Source organism: Elephantulus edwardii, unplaced genomic scaffold, assembly GCF_000299155.1.
Source record: "Elephantulus edwardii isolate Elephantulus edwardi_28Jun2011 unplaced genomic scaffold, EleEdw1.0 scaffold00130, whole genome shotgun sequence".
NCBI lineage: Eukaryota > Metazoa > Chordata > Mammalia > Macroscelidea > Macroscelididae > Elephantulus > Elephantulus edwardii.
In genome coordinates this window covers 6,125,024-6,140,970 of record NW_006399880.1, presented here as the reverse complement: position 1 = coordinate 6,140,970, position 15,947 = coordinate 6,125,024, and the positions used below count along the sequence as shown (strand labels likewise).

Here is a 15,947-nt window from a genome sequence, read left to right as displayed (position 1 = left end):
ATAGTAGAAAAATTCTGATTCCATTAAAGTTTCTTTTCCACCTTTCTGAAAGTTGCTGCTATAACTCTTTAGACTGTTGTTTGGTTCCATCAAGTTGGTTCCAACTCATAGTTGAAACAAACTCTACAAGAGAATGAAGCACTGTGTCAACATAGTCAACTGCTGTTTGAACACACTGCCGCAGTCAATGTGTCAATCCATTTTTCTGAGTCTTCCTCTTTTTTATTGATCCTCTAACTTGACCAAGCACAATATTCTTCCTCAGGGACTGATCCCTCTTCAAAACATGCCCAAAGTTCTCTGGAGAAACGGGATGCTGTGAGCATCTCTCTGGCTTCCGTCGGGAGGAAGTGGCTACGAGCCTAAGGGAACAGAGACGCCTGACAGATCTCAACCAGTCTGGAATTACAATGAAATGTACTTAATATGGAGCCTATAAATCCAGCATACAATGTCATCTCAAGTAATTTACTGGTGTTATCCTTTACAGACACTCACTTACAGATGTTTATATATAATGTTTCTAATCCTCAAAGACAAGAATCAGATTTATAAAGACTGGCAATAAAAGGCAATAATAATGAAAACTGGATAGAAAAGGAAGTATTGGACTGACATCAGAACCAATGTATTACAGAGTTGTTAGAAAGAAACACGGTTGTAATATCAAGGTTTACTTTATACTTTATAAATGATAAGAAGAGGTTAAAAATGCTATACTGTTGACAGAACGTTGAACAAATATGTATCAATATCTGATATGCAGAAAGGTATGATAGTATTGCAGATTCCAGGATGAGTATTTGTATAAAATCTTTTGCAAGCATTGACATTAATAAAGCCATTATAAGGAGGGAGCAAGTGAGTGGGCAGAGAATGAGGGAGGGAGAGAATTCTTAAATTGCTTTAGAAATGCAAATAAGACCCTTAACTGAGCATCATTGCCTGACTGATAAAATGGTAATCATTTAGCAGGTATTTATTTAGAGACCTGCTCCAGTTCCTTAACTGAAGGGGGGGGGGGAAGAGGAAGATAGTCTTAAATTCAAAACAACTTTATTTACTAAATGGTAATAAAATAAATTTCCAGGGAGCAAAACCAGGTACTAAATGTCAATACATGGTTTTAAAAGATTAGAAAGTATTCTTGCTATTGTTTTCAAAATCTGTGTAATAATATAATAACCTTCAGAACTGTCAGATTTGCTTTGTTGTTCTATGTCATTCTGAAGGTGAGGGAAGAGTTTAGATGGTTCCTTTTTAGAAAGAAGAGAGTAATATTTACTCTGCTAAAATGAAGAGTGATAAGTCTTACTAAGGACATTTTATTTGATTTAAAATCCTGATCAGAACCCCCCCTCCCACACACACACACACACACACACACCCATATCTGCTGGGTCTTCCATTTGGGAAATGCAGATCTGCAACAACAGAGAATTCTTTGTAAGTGTATACTGTCAAGCTTGATGGAAAAACTCTGATGTCAAGCACACAGGTGAAAAGATTTGCTTTGCGTGAGAGTGTGATGATAGAACAAATACTCCTCTGCCTCAGTTGCCTCACATGTGATACGTTATCCATTATCCGTAAGGAATCTGCAAGATTGTTCTCAGAATGAAAGGAAAAGGCTTTAGGTCACCATGCTAAGGGAGGAGTGTGAGCCACAGCTAATTCCTCTTGTTAAATATTTCAGGCAGAGAAATAACAAGTGACTTCATGTGCAACTGCTATAGTCCGATTCTTTCCTAATGTTAAAAAAAGAAATCATTTTCACTTTTAGATGTAGTTAATTCGTTGGAGGAAAGATGGGCAATCTCCTTTTAATATGATTTACAGCTTTAGAAGGACAATGGGCAGTCCCTGTTAGTTGAAGCCAACTCAACAGTAGTGAATTTCAACTCAGGATTTGGTTGCACTAATCAACCTTATCAGCTACCCTTTTGCTGTTGTTAGTGTATCTTTTCTACAACTTTTGTCAGTTCAACATTTTATAGGCGTAAAACTTAGTAAGAGTAATTACAACTCACTCTTCACTTATGTCCTAATAATCAGTAATAAACTGATCTCCATGTTTTCTTCTTTATATATATATGTTGTTTTTGTTGTTATGTGCCATCGAGTCACCTGTAACTCATAGCAACCCTATGTACAACAGCCCTAAACCCTGCTCTGTCCTGAGCCAATTTCACTGTCTCCGTCACACCTACCCCCATTATCCCAGACACTGAATCAATCCACTTCATAGAGGGTCTTCCTCTCCTGTGCTCTCTTTCCAGCCTCCAAAGCAAGATGTCTCCTTCAAGGACTGGTCCCTCCTTGCAACATGCCCAAAATATGTCAGACAAAGCTCCAGAATCCTTGCCTCCAAGGAGAAGCCTGATTTAACCCTCTCCAGGATGAACCTGTTTTCTTAGCAGCCCATGGTACATTCAATACTCTTCTCCAACACCACCAGCTCAAAAGCATCAATTCTCCTTTGCTTCTCCCTAGTCAATGTCCAGCTCTCTGATGCAAAGCAAGTGATTGCAAAGACCATGACCTGTATCAGGCACACCTTAGTCTGCAGAGTGATACCATTGCTCTTTAGTACTTTGGAGAGGTCCCTAACAGCAGACTTTTCCATTGCAATACTTCTTTTAATTTCCTGGCTGCTGGTGTCAAGGATGTTGGCTGTGGAGCCAAGCAAATTAAAGCTGTTAACACTCTCAATCTCTTCACCATCCATCCTGATAGATATATAAACATATAAATGAAATAATACAATAGTTGTCCTTTGGTGGCTGACTTAATTTTTTGCTCTATCATCCTGCAGGCTGAGTATTGTTCTATTGTAACACTTGTACCACATTCAGTTATCCATTCATCTGTTAATGGATATATAAGTTGCTTCCATAATTTGGATGCTGTAAAGTAGTGCTACACTGAAAACTGATGTACAAGTCTTTGTTGGAGTCTCTGCTATTAAGTATTTTGGTAAATATTTATGAGTAAAATTTTTTAGTCACTTGGTAGTTCTATTTTAAGTTTTCTAAAGAACCACCACACTGTTCTTATGATTTCAGTATCGTTTTGTATCCTACCAGCAATGGATACCACTTCCAATTTCCTCACATTGATCAACAACTGTTACTTTGCTTTATTTGTTGATGTTGTTTGTTTTTATGTTAACTACCCCAAGCAATAACCAAAACCTCACTGCTGCTAGGTCAATTCTGACCCTCTAACAGGTTTCCCAGCCTGTAAATCTTAATAGGAGGAGAATGCCAGCCTTTCTCCTGAGGAGCGGCAGGTCGGTACAAACTATCAACTTTTAATAATCCAGTGCTTAGCCTACTATACCACCTATGCTCATATCAGCCATCCTCAAACTAAGAAACTCAAATTCACTGTCATTGAGTCAGTAGCATCTCATCTTGAAGCTCCATCAGGTTTTCAAGGCTGTATATCACAATGGGAGCAGACTGTCAATCTTTCTCCAATCCCAGTGGCAGTGAAGGGAGCATGTATCAAAGCTTCATTTCTCCTGCTGGTTGGGCAACATAGCAAGTCATGTTGCTAGCCCACAGACAACACACCTTCATTATCAGTAGCTCCAAGGGCGATATATGGGCAATTTACTCCTGTTTAAATTTAGAACATCAGAAACCTGAAGCAGTCATTGTGAGTCAGACTGACTCTAAGGCAGGGAAATGACTTCTCTTTCTGGTTTTGATTTTCAGTTCACTCAAATGGCTAACAACACAGAATCTTTTCATATATTTGATGGGCATTTGAATGTCCTCTTTGTTGTTGTTATGTGTCATCGAGTTGTCTGAGACTCATAGCCACTTTGTGTACAAGAGCTCTGAATCTTATCCTATCTTGAGCCAATCTCATTGTCTCTGACTCACCTAGCCCCATTACCACTGTCAGTGAGTCAATCCATCTCATCCAGGGTTTTCCTCTCATGCACTGTCCCTCCACCCTTCCAAGCATGATGTCCTTCTCCAAGGATTGGTCTCTCCTGGCAACATGCCCAAAGTATGTTTGGTATACTTTGACAAAGCTTCAAAATCCTTGCCGCAGAGGAATATCCTGGTTTCACCTCTCCAGGGCAGACCTGTTCTCTTGGCAATCCATGGTATTTTCAATACTCTTCTCCAGCACCACAATGTAAAGGCATCAATTCTTCTTAATTTATCCCTAGTCATTGACCAGCTCTCTGATGCATACATAGCAAGAAATTGCAAAGACCATGGCCTGGATCAGGCACACCTTAGTCTCCTGACTGACATGACTACTCTTCAGTACTCTGGAGAGGTTCCTGACAGCAGATTTTCCAATGTAATTATTTTTATTTTCAGACTGCTGGTGCCAAGAGTGTTAATTGTGGAGCCAAGCAAGCTGAAATTGTTAACAATCTCAATGAGAATTTTCATTTTCTTGACATTGAGCTTCAACAGTCCTTGACACTCTGCAGCAAATGCTTCAGGCCTTCCTCAGTTTAAGCAAGTTTTGTTGCCTGCATAATGCAGGCTGTTGATGAGTCATCCTACAATCCTGAAGCCACATTCCTCCTGATAAATTCCAGACTCTCAAATGATCTGTTCTGCATACAGATTGGATAGGATTGGAAACCATACAACCGAATAGAATCAATAACACGTACAAGATTTCAGGAACTTAATGACTAAAAGAAAATAATGTAATTATAAAATGAACATGAGAAATGAATAACACTTTACTAAAGAGAACATTCCAAGATTTCGAGATCCATCTCATCAATTCTAGAGTCTTATTTTTGCCAATGCCTTCAGTGCAGCTTGAACTTCATTCTTCATTACCATTGGCTCTGATCATATGGTACTTCCTGAAATTTTTCAGTGTTAATTCTTTTTAGTACAGTTATTCTGTGTATTTTTTTCATCTTCTTTTGATGTTTCCTGGATCACTGAAGGTTTTGCCTATAGCATCTCTCAATATGTAACTCCAGAATTGATTTTCCACACCCCCCCCCAAGTTATTTCAGTTTGTGAAATGCTGAGTGAGGTGGTTTTTTGTGGTTGGGGTTTTTTTCCCCCCCAATTATCTACCTCCATATCTTTGCACATTTCATTATATTACTTTGAATTATCTTCTTGGCTACCCTTAGAAATCTTCTGTTCACCTCTTTTACTTAGGCATATCTTAATTTTGTTTTGGCTTCTACACACTCTAATGCAGTTTTCCTAGTCTCTTCTGACATATATTTTGCTTTTTTTCTTCCTCCTCTATCTTTGTAATGACCTTTTCCCTCTCTTTATGGATGATATACTTGATATCCTCACACAATTCCTCTGGTCTTCAAAACTTAGATTAATAGATTTGAGTGGTATTTCTGAAATTCTATAACAGTTGATATAAAAATTTATGAAGCCTCAATCCTTCTCTGTGACCTAAGAAAAGGGAGATTAGGTATAAAAGTTGGAAAGGTTACATTTCTGTCTTAAGACACTGTCGTATGAGATCCACTTTGACCAACATAGTGAAAAAGATAATGGATTGACAGAATGGCAACAAGAATGCCCTCAAGTATAGCAGGAATAATAAGCATGCTGCAGGACCCAGTAGTGTTTTGTTCTGTTGTCAATAGAGTTGCCATGAGTTGGAACTGAGTTGATAACACCCAACAACAGTAACATCATGATGTAGATTTTTAGTAGCAAGTGGTTTTGCTGAGTCAAGTTGCAGGCTCAGAGAGCTAATCTAGAGGCTGGTCACTTTTGAAAGCACAATTTAAAGTGGTGCTTCACAGAGCTGAATGCTGTTTAAGTTCAGCTTGGTAACCGGAACAAGTTCAGGGACACTCACAACCACCCTTCTTTGGTAATAAACAAATTCCCAAAAACATCTGGACAAAATGAAGTTAGAAAAGCACCCTAAGTTTCCTACAGTGAAACAGGTTGGTCTTACAAACACTGAGAGCTGGATATTGTTAATGTGATCACACGTGAGCTCGCAGACCTGAGAATTCTAGTGTATTCAAGTTACAGAACAGATCTACACGCTCCAGACAGAACCAGGTTATAGAGAGGAAGCTACTTGTATTTAATCTTGTTTTCATGAGCTCATCTCAATCAGAGAGGGCTGAAAGCCTAAAAACAATTTTCCAGATTTATTTGCCTCCAGTTTCAGGTTATATTATCCAAATGAGAGACCAACATTGGGAAATGGGACACAGCAAGAGCTAAAAACAAATCATTTCCCCTCCTGGATCTTTTTAGGTGCTTTCGGCAGGCGGAGCAATAGCAAATGGTTTGATATGCAGCAGTTAGAGTGGCCACAGCATTGCTAATAGATCGGGTAATGTGGGACTCAGGAGGCTTCCTGACCTCTGGTTACCATAACATCCCTTTCCCTGCTCATGCAGGGAACCGTATTAACAACACTCTACATTTATTTTTCCTTTTACTTGATATAGTGGCAACAATTTCTATTTCTTAACTGGAAATTGACAGAATCAGATTGAAACAAATCACTGGTGTTTTCTTCAAATTAAAAAGCAACAGTTCCTTGATTAACTGCACATAAAGGAGCTGGCTGTATTGAATACAGCACAAAACCACAAGTTAAAAATACAAAAGATTTAATCCTCCCTCGCTGTCACAGAATTGATTCTGCCTGTCTTTCTCAGAGCATGGATTCAAACTCAGAAATATGAGGCCTTTTGGTTACCTTACATACCAGGCCACCAATTGATCTTTCTATTCTTAAGGAAGGAATGAGCTTTGGTCCAGGAAGTTGCAAGTGAAAATCATACCAAATAGATGATAGAAGATTACTGATCTCTTTTCAACTCTGACGCTATTCATCCATGTGCAAAACTAAGGATCTGCTATTATCACTTAAATTCTTAGTTTCCTTAACAGAGAATGGGCACAATTATGAGCAAGTATTAAAAAAATATAGCAACTTAATAATAATGTCAGCCAGTTAAATACATGCCAAATTTACGCAACCAAGAAATTTTGAGTGCAGTGACAATCAGCTGTAGGAGTGTTAAAGACTAACGTCTCAGGATTACTGGGAAGATCAACTACAGCATTAACCAATTCACTGTGTACTCTATGTGAGAACTTGTGCCTATATGATTTAGAATATTTACAAAGTTTCCATATTGAGATGTCAAACACTCAGAGAAAGTAGGTAACTTGTCCAAGGTCATATGGAAAGTAAGTGGGAAAGTCAAGATGTGAACCTACAACATTCTGTTTCCCCAAATCCCACTGTTGCAGTATTCCATGGGGCTGCTAGTGACAATATCAAGGTGGGAGTTCTTGGGAAACTGTATAGTATCTAATGCATGTAGAGAACTGCTGGTTTAGTTCCACTCCAGCGAATCAAATGCAGGCTATACACATGGATCTCACCTGATGGTATGCATAGGAATCAAATAGATTACATTTGTGGAAAGACTTGCTGAAGAAGCTCAATATCAGCAGTAAAAACCAGCCAGGTGCTGATTGTGGGACAGACCACCAACTAATCATATGCAAGTTCAAGCTGAAGTTGAGGAAAATTAAATCAAGTCCACAGGAACTAAAACTTGACCTTAAGTCTGTCTCACTCAAATTTCAAAACCATCTCAGGAACAGGTTTGAGGCCTTGAGCACCAATGAGCATAGACCAAATGAGCTCTGGAAGATAGCAAGAAAATCATCCATGAAGAATGCAAAAGATCATTACAAAGGCTGAAGAAGAAGAAAAGACCAAGACAGATGTCAGATGAGATTCTGAGTATTGCATTAGAGCATTGAGAAGCCAAAGTTGGTGGAAGAAATCAAGAAATCAAAGAGCTGAACACAAAATTTCAAAAGGCAGCCCAGGACGACAAAGCAAGATACTATAATGAAATGCGGAGTCAGAAAATCAAAAGGGCTGGACTCGCTCAGCGTTTCTTCAGCTGAAGGAGTTGAAAAACAAATTCAAGCCATGGGTGGCAATACTTAAAGATAGTTTGGGTAGAATGTTGAATGATCCAGGAAGTATAAAAAGAAGATGGAAGGAGTACACAGAGTCACTGTATCAGAAAGAATTGGCTGACACAGAGGAATTTCACGAAATAACATTTGAGCAAGAGCCTATGGTGATGAAGGAAGAAGTTCAAGTAGCTATGAAGGAATTGGCAAAAAACAAGGCTCCAGGAATTGACAGCATACCAATTTATTTATTTCAACAAGCAGACGCTGCCCTGGATGTGCTCACTAAGTTGTGCCAGGAAATCTGGAGGACAGCCAGCTGGCCAACTGATTGGAAGAGACCGATACTTGTTCCCATTCCAAAGAAAGGTGACTCAGCAGAGTGCAGGAATTATCGAACAATATCATTAATATCACATGCAAGCAAGATTCCACTAAAAATTATCCAAAAACGTTTGGAGCAATATGTCAACAGAGAACTGCAGATGTGCAGGCTGGATTTAGAAGAGGTCGTGGTACTAGGGATACGATAGCTAATGTTAGATGGATCTTGGCAGAAAGCAGAGAATACCAGAAGAAAGTCATCTGTGCTTCATTGACTATGCAAAGGCTTTTGACTGTGTGGATCACAACAAGCTATGGCTGACTCTGAGAAGAATGGGAATCCCAGAACATTTGATCGTGATAATGCAAAACCTATACTTGGACCAGGAGGCAGTCGTCAGAACAGAGCAGGGAGACACTGGTTCAAAATCAAGAAAGGGGTCCATCAGGGATGTATTTTGTCTCCATACCTTTTCAATCTGTATGAAGATCATCTGAGATGCTGGGCTGTACGAGGAGGAATAAAGCATCAGGATTGGTGAAAGAATCTTCAACAACCTGCGTTATGCAGATGACACGCTGCTTGCTGAAAATGAGGAGGATCTGAAGCGCTTGCTACAGAAATTAAGGACTGCAGTTTTCACTATGGATTGAAGCTCAACATCAAGAAAACAAAGATTCTCACCACTGGGCCAACTGGCAGCATCAGTATGGATGATGAAAAGATTGAGATACTTAACAGTTTTAATTTACTTGGCTCCACAGTCAACACTCTTGGTAATAGCAGCCAGGAAATCAAGAGTCTAATTGCAATAGGAAAGTCAGCTGTGAGAGACATCTCAAGAGCACTGCACAGCAATGACGTCAGGCTGGAAACAAAGGTGCTCCTGATGCACAATTATGTGCTATACATCGGAGAGTTGGACAGTGAATAGGGATGATAGAAAGAGAACTGATACCATTGAGCTGTGGTGCTGGAGTAGAGTGTTGAATATATCATGGACTGCTAGCAGAATAGGTTTGTCCTGCAGAGGGTGAAGCCAGAATGCTCCTTGGAGTCAAGGATTCTGAAGCTTCGTCTGACATACTTTGGGCATGTTGCAACGAGGGACTGGTCCCTTGGTTAGGAACATCATGTTTGGGAGAGTGGAGGGACGGCAAAGGAGAGGAAGACCCTTGATGAGAGGGAGCGATTCTGTGAGTGGAGTCATGGGAATGAGTGTGTTTGAGATGGCGAGGTTGGCACAGGATAGAACAGCATTTAGGGCTCTTGTACATAGGGCCGCTATGAGTTGCAAGCAACTCTATGAAACCTAACAACAACAACAACAACCAGTGAATCTCACATGCTGTATGAAACCAGTGCTTTAGAAACACAGTGTACCATCCCTCTCTCCTCTGATACTTTCTCTGGTCTCTAGCTAGTTCCTATGTAACTGTGAAGCAGAGGTTTCCAGCACAGGATAAGCTCTGGATCATAACCACCATTCTCCTGATCTAATCAAAAGATTAACTGAATAATCACCATTTTAACAGTGAAGCAATAAAGTTGAGTATTATTCTCATTTACATTTCTAAAGCAACATAAAAATAACCCCTTTTAAAAGGTACCCACTCACTTTCTCCTTCTATGCTAATGCATGTCACAATTGCAAAGCTGGAAGAAAGATTTCCTGCACAACATTTCATTGCTGTAAAGTCGCACATGTTCATAATTTGTAGTGTCAGCTTACAGAGAAGAATTAACTCTAACACCAAATCAATCTCATATCGATATCTTTAGGGTAAGCAACCTGTACACGTTGGTCTCAAGCTCTGAATTATTTCAAGGCAACAGTGTATTTAGCATCCATCACATTTCAACTTTATATTTAGACTTTAACAAAGTATATCCATTGTCAGAGTTCCTGGATGATGCGAATGACTATGCACTGGACTATTAACTGAAAGGTTGGCGGTTCAAACACACGAAGAGATGCCTCATGAATCTACGTCCAAAATTCTTGGAAGACTTGGAAGTCCAAAAGTCTATAGAGAGTCTCCATCCACACTGAACCTGTGGGTTCAGCATTGTTCCGAACCCACCCATTACCACCACCTCCACCAGAATGTAACACCAAGAGTACTAACAAATAAAAAGGAAGTCTTCAATGTAAGAGCTTTACATCACTTTCTAAAAGACTGGATAATTCCCATTCATTCTTGTAGCCACCTTGACTTCCAATTTAATTATTTTATTTGAATTAATAATAAATTGCAGTGTGCATGACAGGATTAAGACAACTGGAAAAATGATTTGGAGCCAACTCACTCTCTCTGTGGTTTTTACTAAGTTCTGGTGGCTAAGTGGTAAAGAATTGTGTTGCCAACCTAAAGGCAAGTGTTTTGAATCCTCCAGCTGCACCTCAGAAGATAGATGGGCAATTATTTGTGAGGGTCTGCAAACCTGCTGGAGGGCTGGCCAGCTGAGTGGATTCAGATTCAGCCATACATTATAGCAATCATTGTTTTTACTTAATGCTGTCAGATGTGTATAGAGTAGGCGACTATGCTTACATCAGGAAAAAAAAAATATATATATATATATAATTTTTTTTTTATATATATATATATATATATAAAACCTCTGGTGGCCTAGAGGCAAGAAGCTGCACTGCAATCCCAGAGGTGTGTAGTTCAAATCCACCAGATGCTCTGCTGGAGAAGGAGGGGCAATCTCCTCCTGTACCAGTCAGATCCAATTTGATGGCACACACACAAAAGATAATTTAAAAAAAAGAATATATGCAAAATATTTAAAATAGAAATTGTTTTCTTTCTTAAAATTTGCTGTGTTCCATACAACTGCTTGCCATTCTGATTTGTGTTCCCACTCTTCACCCCTCCCTCCTTTCTGCCCTCCTTGTCTCCTTGTCTTCCTTCCTTCCTTGTGTAAAGGGGCTTCATGAAAGTAAAATAAAATGTCAGTATGAAGGCTTATGAAGAAACAAAAGAAGTTGAAAAAAGAAAATAAGATCAGGGAAGAGTCACAGCACAGAGCACATTATTCCTAGAGATTGTGCACATATTTACTAGTGGTGATTTATAGACTTGGCTTTGAATTTCCAAGAAACTCTAGCAAAAGAAAGATAACAATATTTCATTCCAATAAGAAGGTCTTTTTGCTGCTAATGTTGATAAAAAAGCACATTATCTTTTTCATAGAGGAAGAAAGGAATCCTAAATCAAATATTTATACTAAAGAAGGAAGAAGCTCAGAAGACCCCTGGGCAGTTTAACCAGAATGTGCAGGCAGCCCAGGGGCGACAAAGGGAGGATGAAATGGAAGACACTTCTTTAGTTAAAGAATAGAATTAAGGTTTAAAATAAATTTTTGTGTTCCCTGGAAGTCTAGAGTCATTATTTTGAGAAACATCTAAATTCAAGTTTGTATACGTTTGCACTTCCTGCTACCTATTCATTTTTTCTCCCTAAATCTTCCACTTGCAGAAACTAAAAAAATGTTAGAAATAATTCCTGGAAAGCAGAAATCTTTCCACTGTAATGAAAATTTGCTGAAAAATTATCAAAGCTATCGTTTCTGTTTTCCTTTCTACAAGCCTTCCTAAAGAATGCAGCTATCACCACGAGAGCCCTGTCAGGAAACAGAGACCAGAAAATGGTAACAGGTGGGTGTTTGATTGTCTAGAGACAGCACCCTTTACCCCCCAGAGTTTATGATCTACTATTTACCAAAAGAAAGGACTGGTCAGGAACAAGCCTCTTCAACGAGGGCCTGAATCACCATGAGTCAGGCCATCCTGAAGGGATTGCAATGGGTGCAATGAGGGCACTTAGGAGAAATGTTTGTGACGCTTCCCATATTGCTGTTGGATATTCCCATATTCTGCAAACACAAAGCCGACCATTTCTATTTTTTCTTCTTTTTTTTTTAAGATCTTACCTGACTGACTTAAAGGGACCCTACTGCGTGTGGCAGACTGAAAGCTGGCTGATCCAGTGCCAGCCTCACAGTCTCTGCTGTGCTTTAAAGTCCCTTGTTGCAGTCACCATGTCAGTCCATCTCCTGGACAGTCTTTTTCTCCTTTACACAGAACTGCACGGCTCAGTGTTTATCTCACTACTGAGGTTCCTTTACCATTGCATTACATTTTCTATGTGTATGACCAACTTGGAGACCCTTAAAAACAGGTACTTCTCTTAATTGTGGCACTTAGTTTATAATTTAGGTGTTGAACTGATATTTATTAAATAAATGGGAAAAGTCACCATTTACTTATATTTTACATAGAGCAACATAACTGAAATACTAGAGACCAAACAAAGGCATTTGAGGAGATTGGCGTATGGAGACCTCAGGCGTGTTAAAATTGTGCTCCATCGTGTTTCTGGTGCCTCAATTTTCAGGTCACCAGGCCTCTCTTCTATTTTTCTCCTGTGGCCTTTTGACTGTGAACATTAACCAGAGTTCTACCAGAGTTTGGGCTTTAAACAAGATATTTTATTATTATGGACATCCAGAGGCTGTAATGAGGAGTAGATGGGAGGAATGATGTTACTAGGGGAGTCCTGCTAGCCTAATTATCAATAAGGAGTTGTGCTGCTAACTAAAAGCTACATAGTTCAAATCCACCAGCTGCTCTGTGGGAGAAAGTTGGGCAATCTCCTCCTGTACAATTTATTACCTCTGGAACCTGCTGGAAGGTCAGCTATGAGTCAATTCCAATAATTCCAGTTTGGTGGTACGTAACAACAGCTGTGTTTTTAACCTAGAGGCAATGCCTCTCTGGTGGTTTGCATTCACCAGCCACTCTGAGGAAAAATAATAGGCTGTCTCCTCCCATTTGATTTTTAACCTTGGAAATGCAGTGGACATCAGCATGAGAAAACTGTGATGGAGCCCGGGAGTGAGTGAAGATGAGCATATGTTGATAGATCACATCAGAAAACTTACAGAGAGCATGAACCACAAGTAATATGCTGGGGAATGACATCAGTTCACTTCCCACCCTACATCTGCAGAGCACCAGGGTGAATGGCTAATCTTCATTTAATTAAATTGCATGTGGCTATTAGAGTCAATGCTGCTATAAATAAATGTGTAAAAACCAGACATGTTAGGGATCACAATATTTTAATTATCCTCCCCAAAATGGCACTTTAATGAAGTAACTCAATTTGATATTGGAAACTTAGAAAACAATTTTGTAACTTGTCACTGTTCATACTTCTGCTCATCTCTGACCTTGCAATTAAAAAAATAATTGAGTTGTCTGGATTCTGCCATGCTTTCTATGTGTAAACAATTTCACAATTCTTAAAGGAAAATGAACAAAGTAAAACTAGAGGAAAATCAGAGGATAAATGGAGGAAAATTAAGTAAGTCAGCATTTCTGGTAAGTGACAAAGTCCAGAATGCTTTCTAATTGGTAGTAAAATGTTTCATTGATCAGGATCTTTCCACATATCTGGGTGTACTAGACCAGATCTACTGGAAAAAGATACTATACAGCAATGGCTGGCTGCTCAGCAACTCTCTCATCAAGTTCAAGGACTAGGCAAGGCATCAGGTGACACATTCTACCTTTAAGGAATTCCCTGGCTGCGGTGATAGTACATCTCTGCAATTTGAGTCATATTGCATGCAAGTTTCTCTCAAGATATTTCAGATATTTGACATATCCCGTTTGTCAGATTACTCTATTGTATCACACAGAGAGACACTGTTCCCCTCAGCTATACCTGAAACATACTTCTCTAAAGGTCTCTAGTGGAATGAAAAATGTTCCTGTGATTACACTTGGAATGGATTTCTTAGGATGTCTTCCAGCTACAAAAGGGACCCTGCTCATACACTGGATAAAATTTTGAACTGCTGAATAGAGGTGATGGCTCTAATAAACATCTCCTCAGACAACAAAGATGAGGCTGTTTGCTTCTGTAGAAAAGTATATCCTTAGCAAACCCATGGCAGCTCCACTCTGACCTGTAAGGTTGCTTTGAGTTGGAATTCACCTGATGTCTGTCAGTTTGGTCCAGACATACACCTAAGTAGAAATTTCAGCCCCAAATTCTAGGTATCATATTACAGCAGTTAAGCCTTCTTGAATAGTCTTTGCACCATGTGGTTGTGCCAAACAAAATGCAGCACACTTTTAAAGGAAAAATGGAAAAAAAAATCCTAGAATTCATCTTATTATTTCAACTCTAAGAGTTTCCGGAATTTACATCAAAACAAGGCAAGACACAAAAAACACTTGACTTTATACAACTATACCATGCATTTCATCCTGGGGTGATGAATTTGATGGACTAGTTGAAGAAATCAGCAAACTAAAGTGTTGATAAAGTTTTTAAAAAAGTTATCTTAATTTATACCCCAAATTTCTATGCTCAAAGATAGGTATCTTAAGCTGTTTTCACCTCATTTAAATATATTTTTTTCCTTTCAATTAAACGATGACTATTTTCATGGAATAGTATTCTCATAACGTAGACTTTTAGTAACGGAAAGCATTTACAGATGTGCTTATCATTTGAACAGAAACAACACTCTAGTAATCAAACAGCCCCAGGGTTATGCTTATATAAAATGTCAGGGAGGAGGGGGAAACTGGAACCCTTTTTCAGGGACATCCTAGCACAAATGGCAATAAGGTACAACAAAATATATACAGAAACGTAGCATACCTCACATTAGCATCAAGTTCGTCCATTACAGGAAATAGGCATAGGTGGTTTGGATTTCAGTGGCCACAGGAAATAGCTGGTCCTGAGATGGGGAGGAGAAGTATAAAAGATAGATTAGGTGAGACGATATATAAGACAAAGAAATAAGAGTCTCTGTCAATGGAGGGGGAAAAAGTCAATTTTAATAAAGCTTTAGAGAAGTACTTATAAACAATATTACAGCTAACACCTATGGGCATATTGAGGAATAGTATATATAAATGGATATTTCCAAAATTTCTTCACAGTCCACCAATCTTCTGGAAATTAAAACATACAGGCACAATTTTTTTTCCCACTCCACAGTTAATGGGCTTGGTTCTTTGTGTTTTTTTTTGTTTGTTTTCCCCCAAAATATAGCCTATTTTTTAAACACTAGCTAGTAAAATTTCAGAGAGGATGGGTTGTGCGCTCTGCTTATTTGACTCCAACAGCAGCTGCCTGGGAAAAAGATAGGCAATCTTTTCTTCTGCAGTTCACAGCCTCAGAAACCCAGTGAAAGGTTAGTTATTAATTGGTTTTGACTTGATAACAATGAGTTGATAGAGTGAAATAGGCAACAGCATTCTTCTGATTGTTGTTGTTGTTATGTGCTGTCGAGTCGCTAGTGACTCATAGCGACCCTATGTACAACAGCCCTAAACTATGTTCTGTCCTGTGCCAATCTCATTGTCTATGACACACCCATCCTGATTAATCAACCCATCTCCTAGAGGGCCTTTCCCTCCTGCGCCTGCCCTCCACCCTCCCAAGCATGATGTCCTTCTTCAAGGACTGGTCTCTCCTTACAACACATCCAAAGTATGTTAGATGGAGCCTCAGAATCCTTGCCTCCAAGGAGCAGCCTGCTTTAACCCTCTCCAGGATGAATCTGTTTGTTTTCTTAACAGTCCATGGTACCCTTAATACTCTTCTCCAACACCAAAGCTCAAAGGCATCAATTCTCCTTCTATC

The 15,947-nt window shown here is 39.2% G+C and overlaps 1 protein-coding gene across 3 annotated transcripts in view; it reads right to left on the bottom strand.

Moving 5' to 3' along the window:
• HTR4 (5-hydroxytryptamine (serotonin) receptor 4, G protein-coupled) overlaps nucleotides 1-15,947 on the bottom strand; it is a 313,497-nt gene that overhangs the window by 268,860 nt on the left and 28,690 nt on the right. For 2 of the 3 annotated variants that reach the window (XM_006893720.1, XM_006893719.1), the window contains exon 1: nucleotides 14,955-15,024. In XM_006893720.1, coding sequence (XP_006893782.1) covers nucleotides 14,955-14,980 — 26 coding nt within the window. In that variant the 5' untranslated portion in view covers nucleotides 14,981-15,024. Of the gene's footprint in view, nucleotides 1-14,954; nucleotides 15,037-15,947 lie in introns of those variants that run through there. The other variant, XM_006893718.1, reaches the window with a different exon arrangement.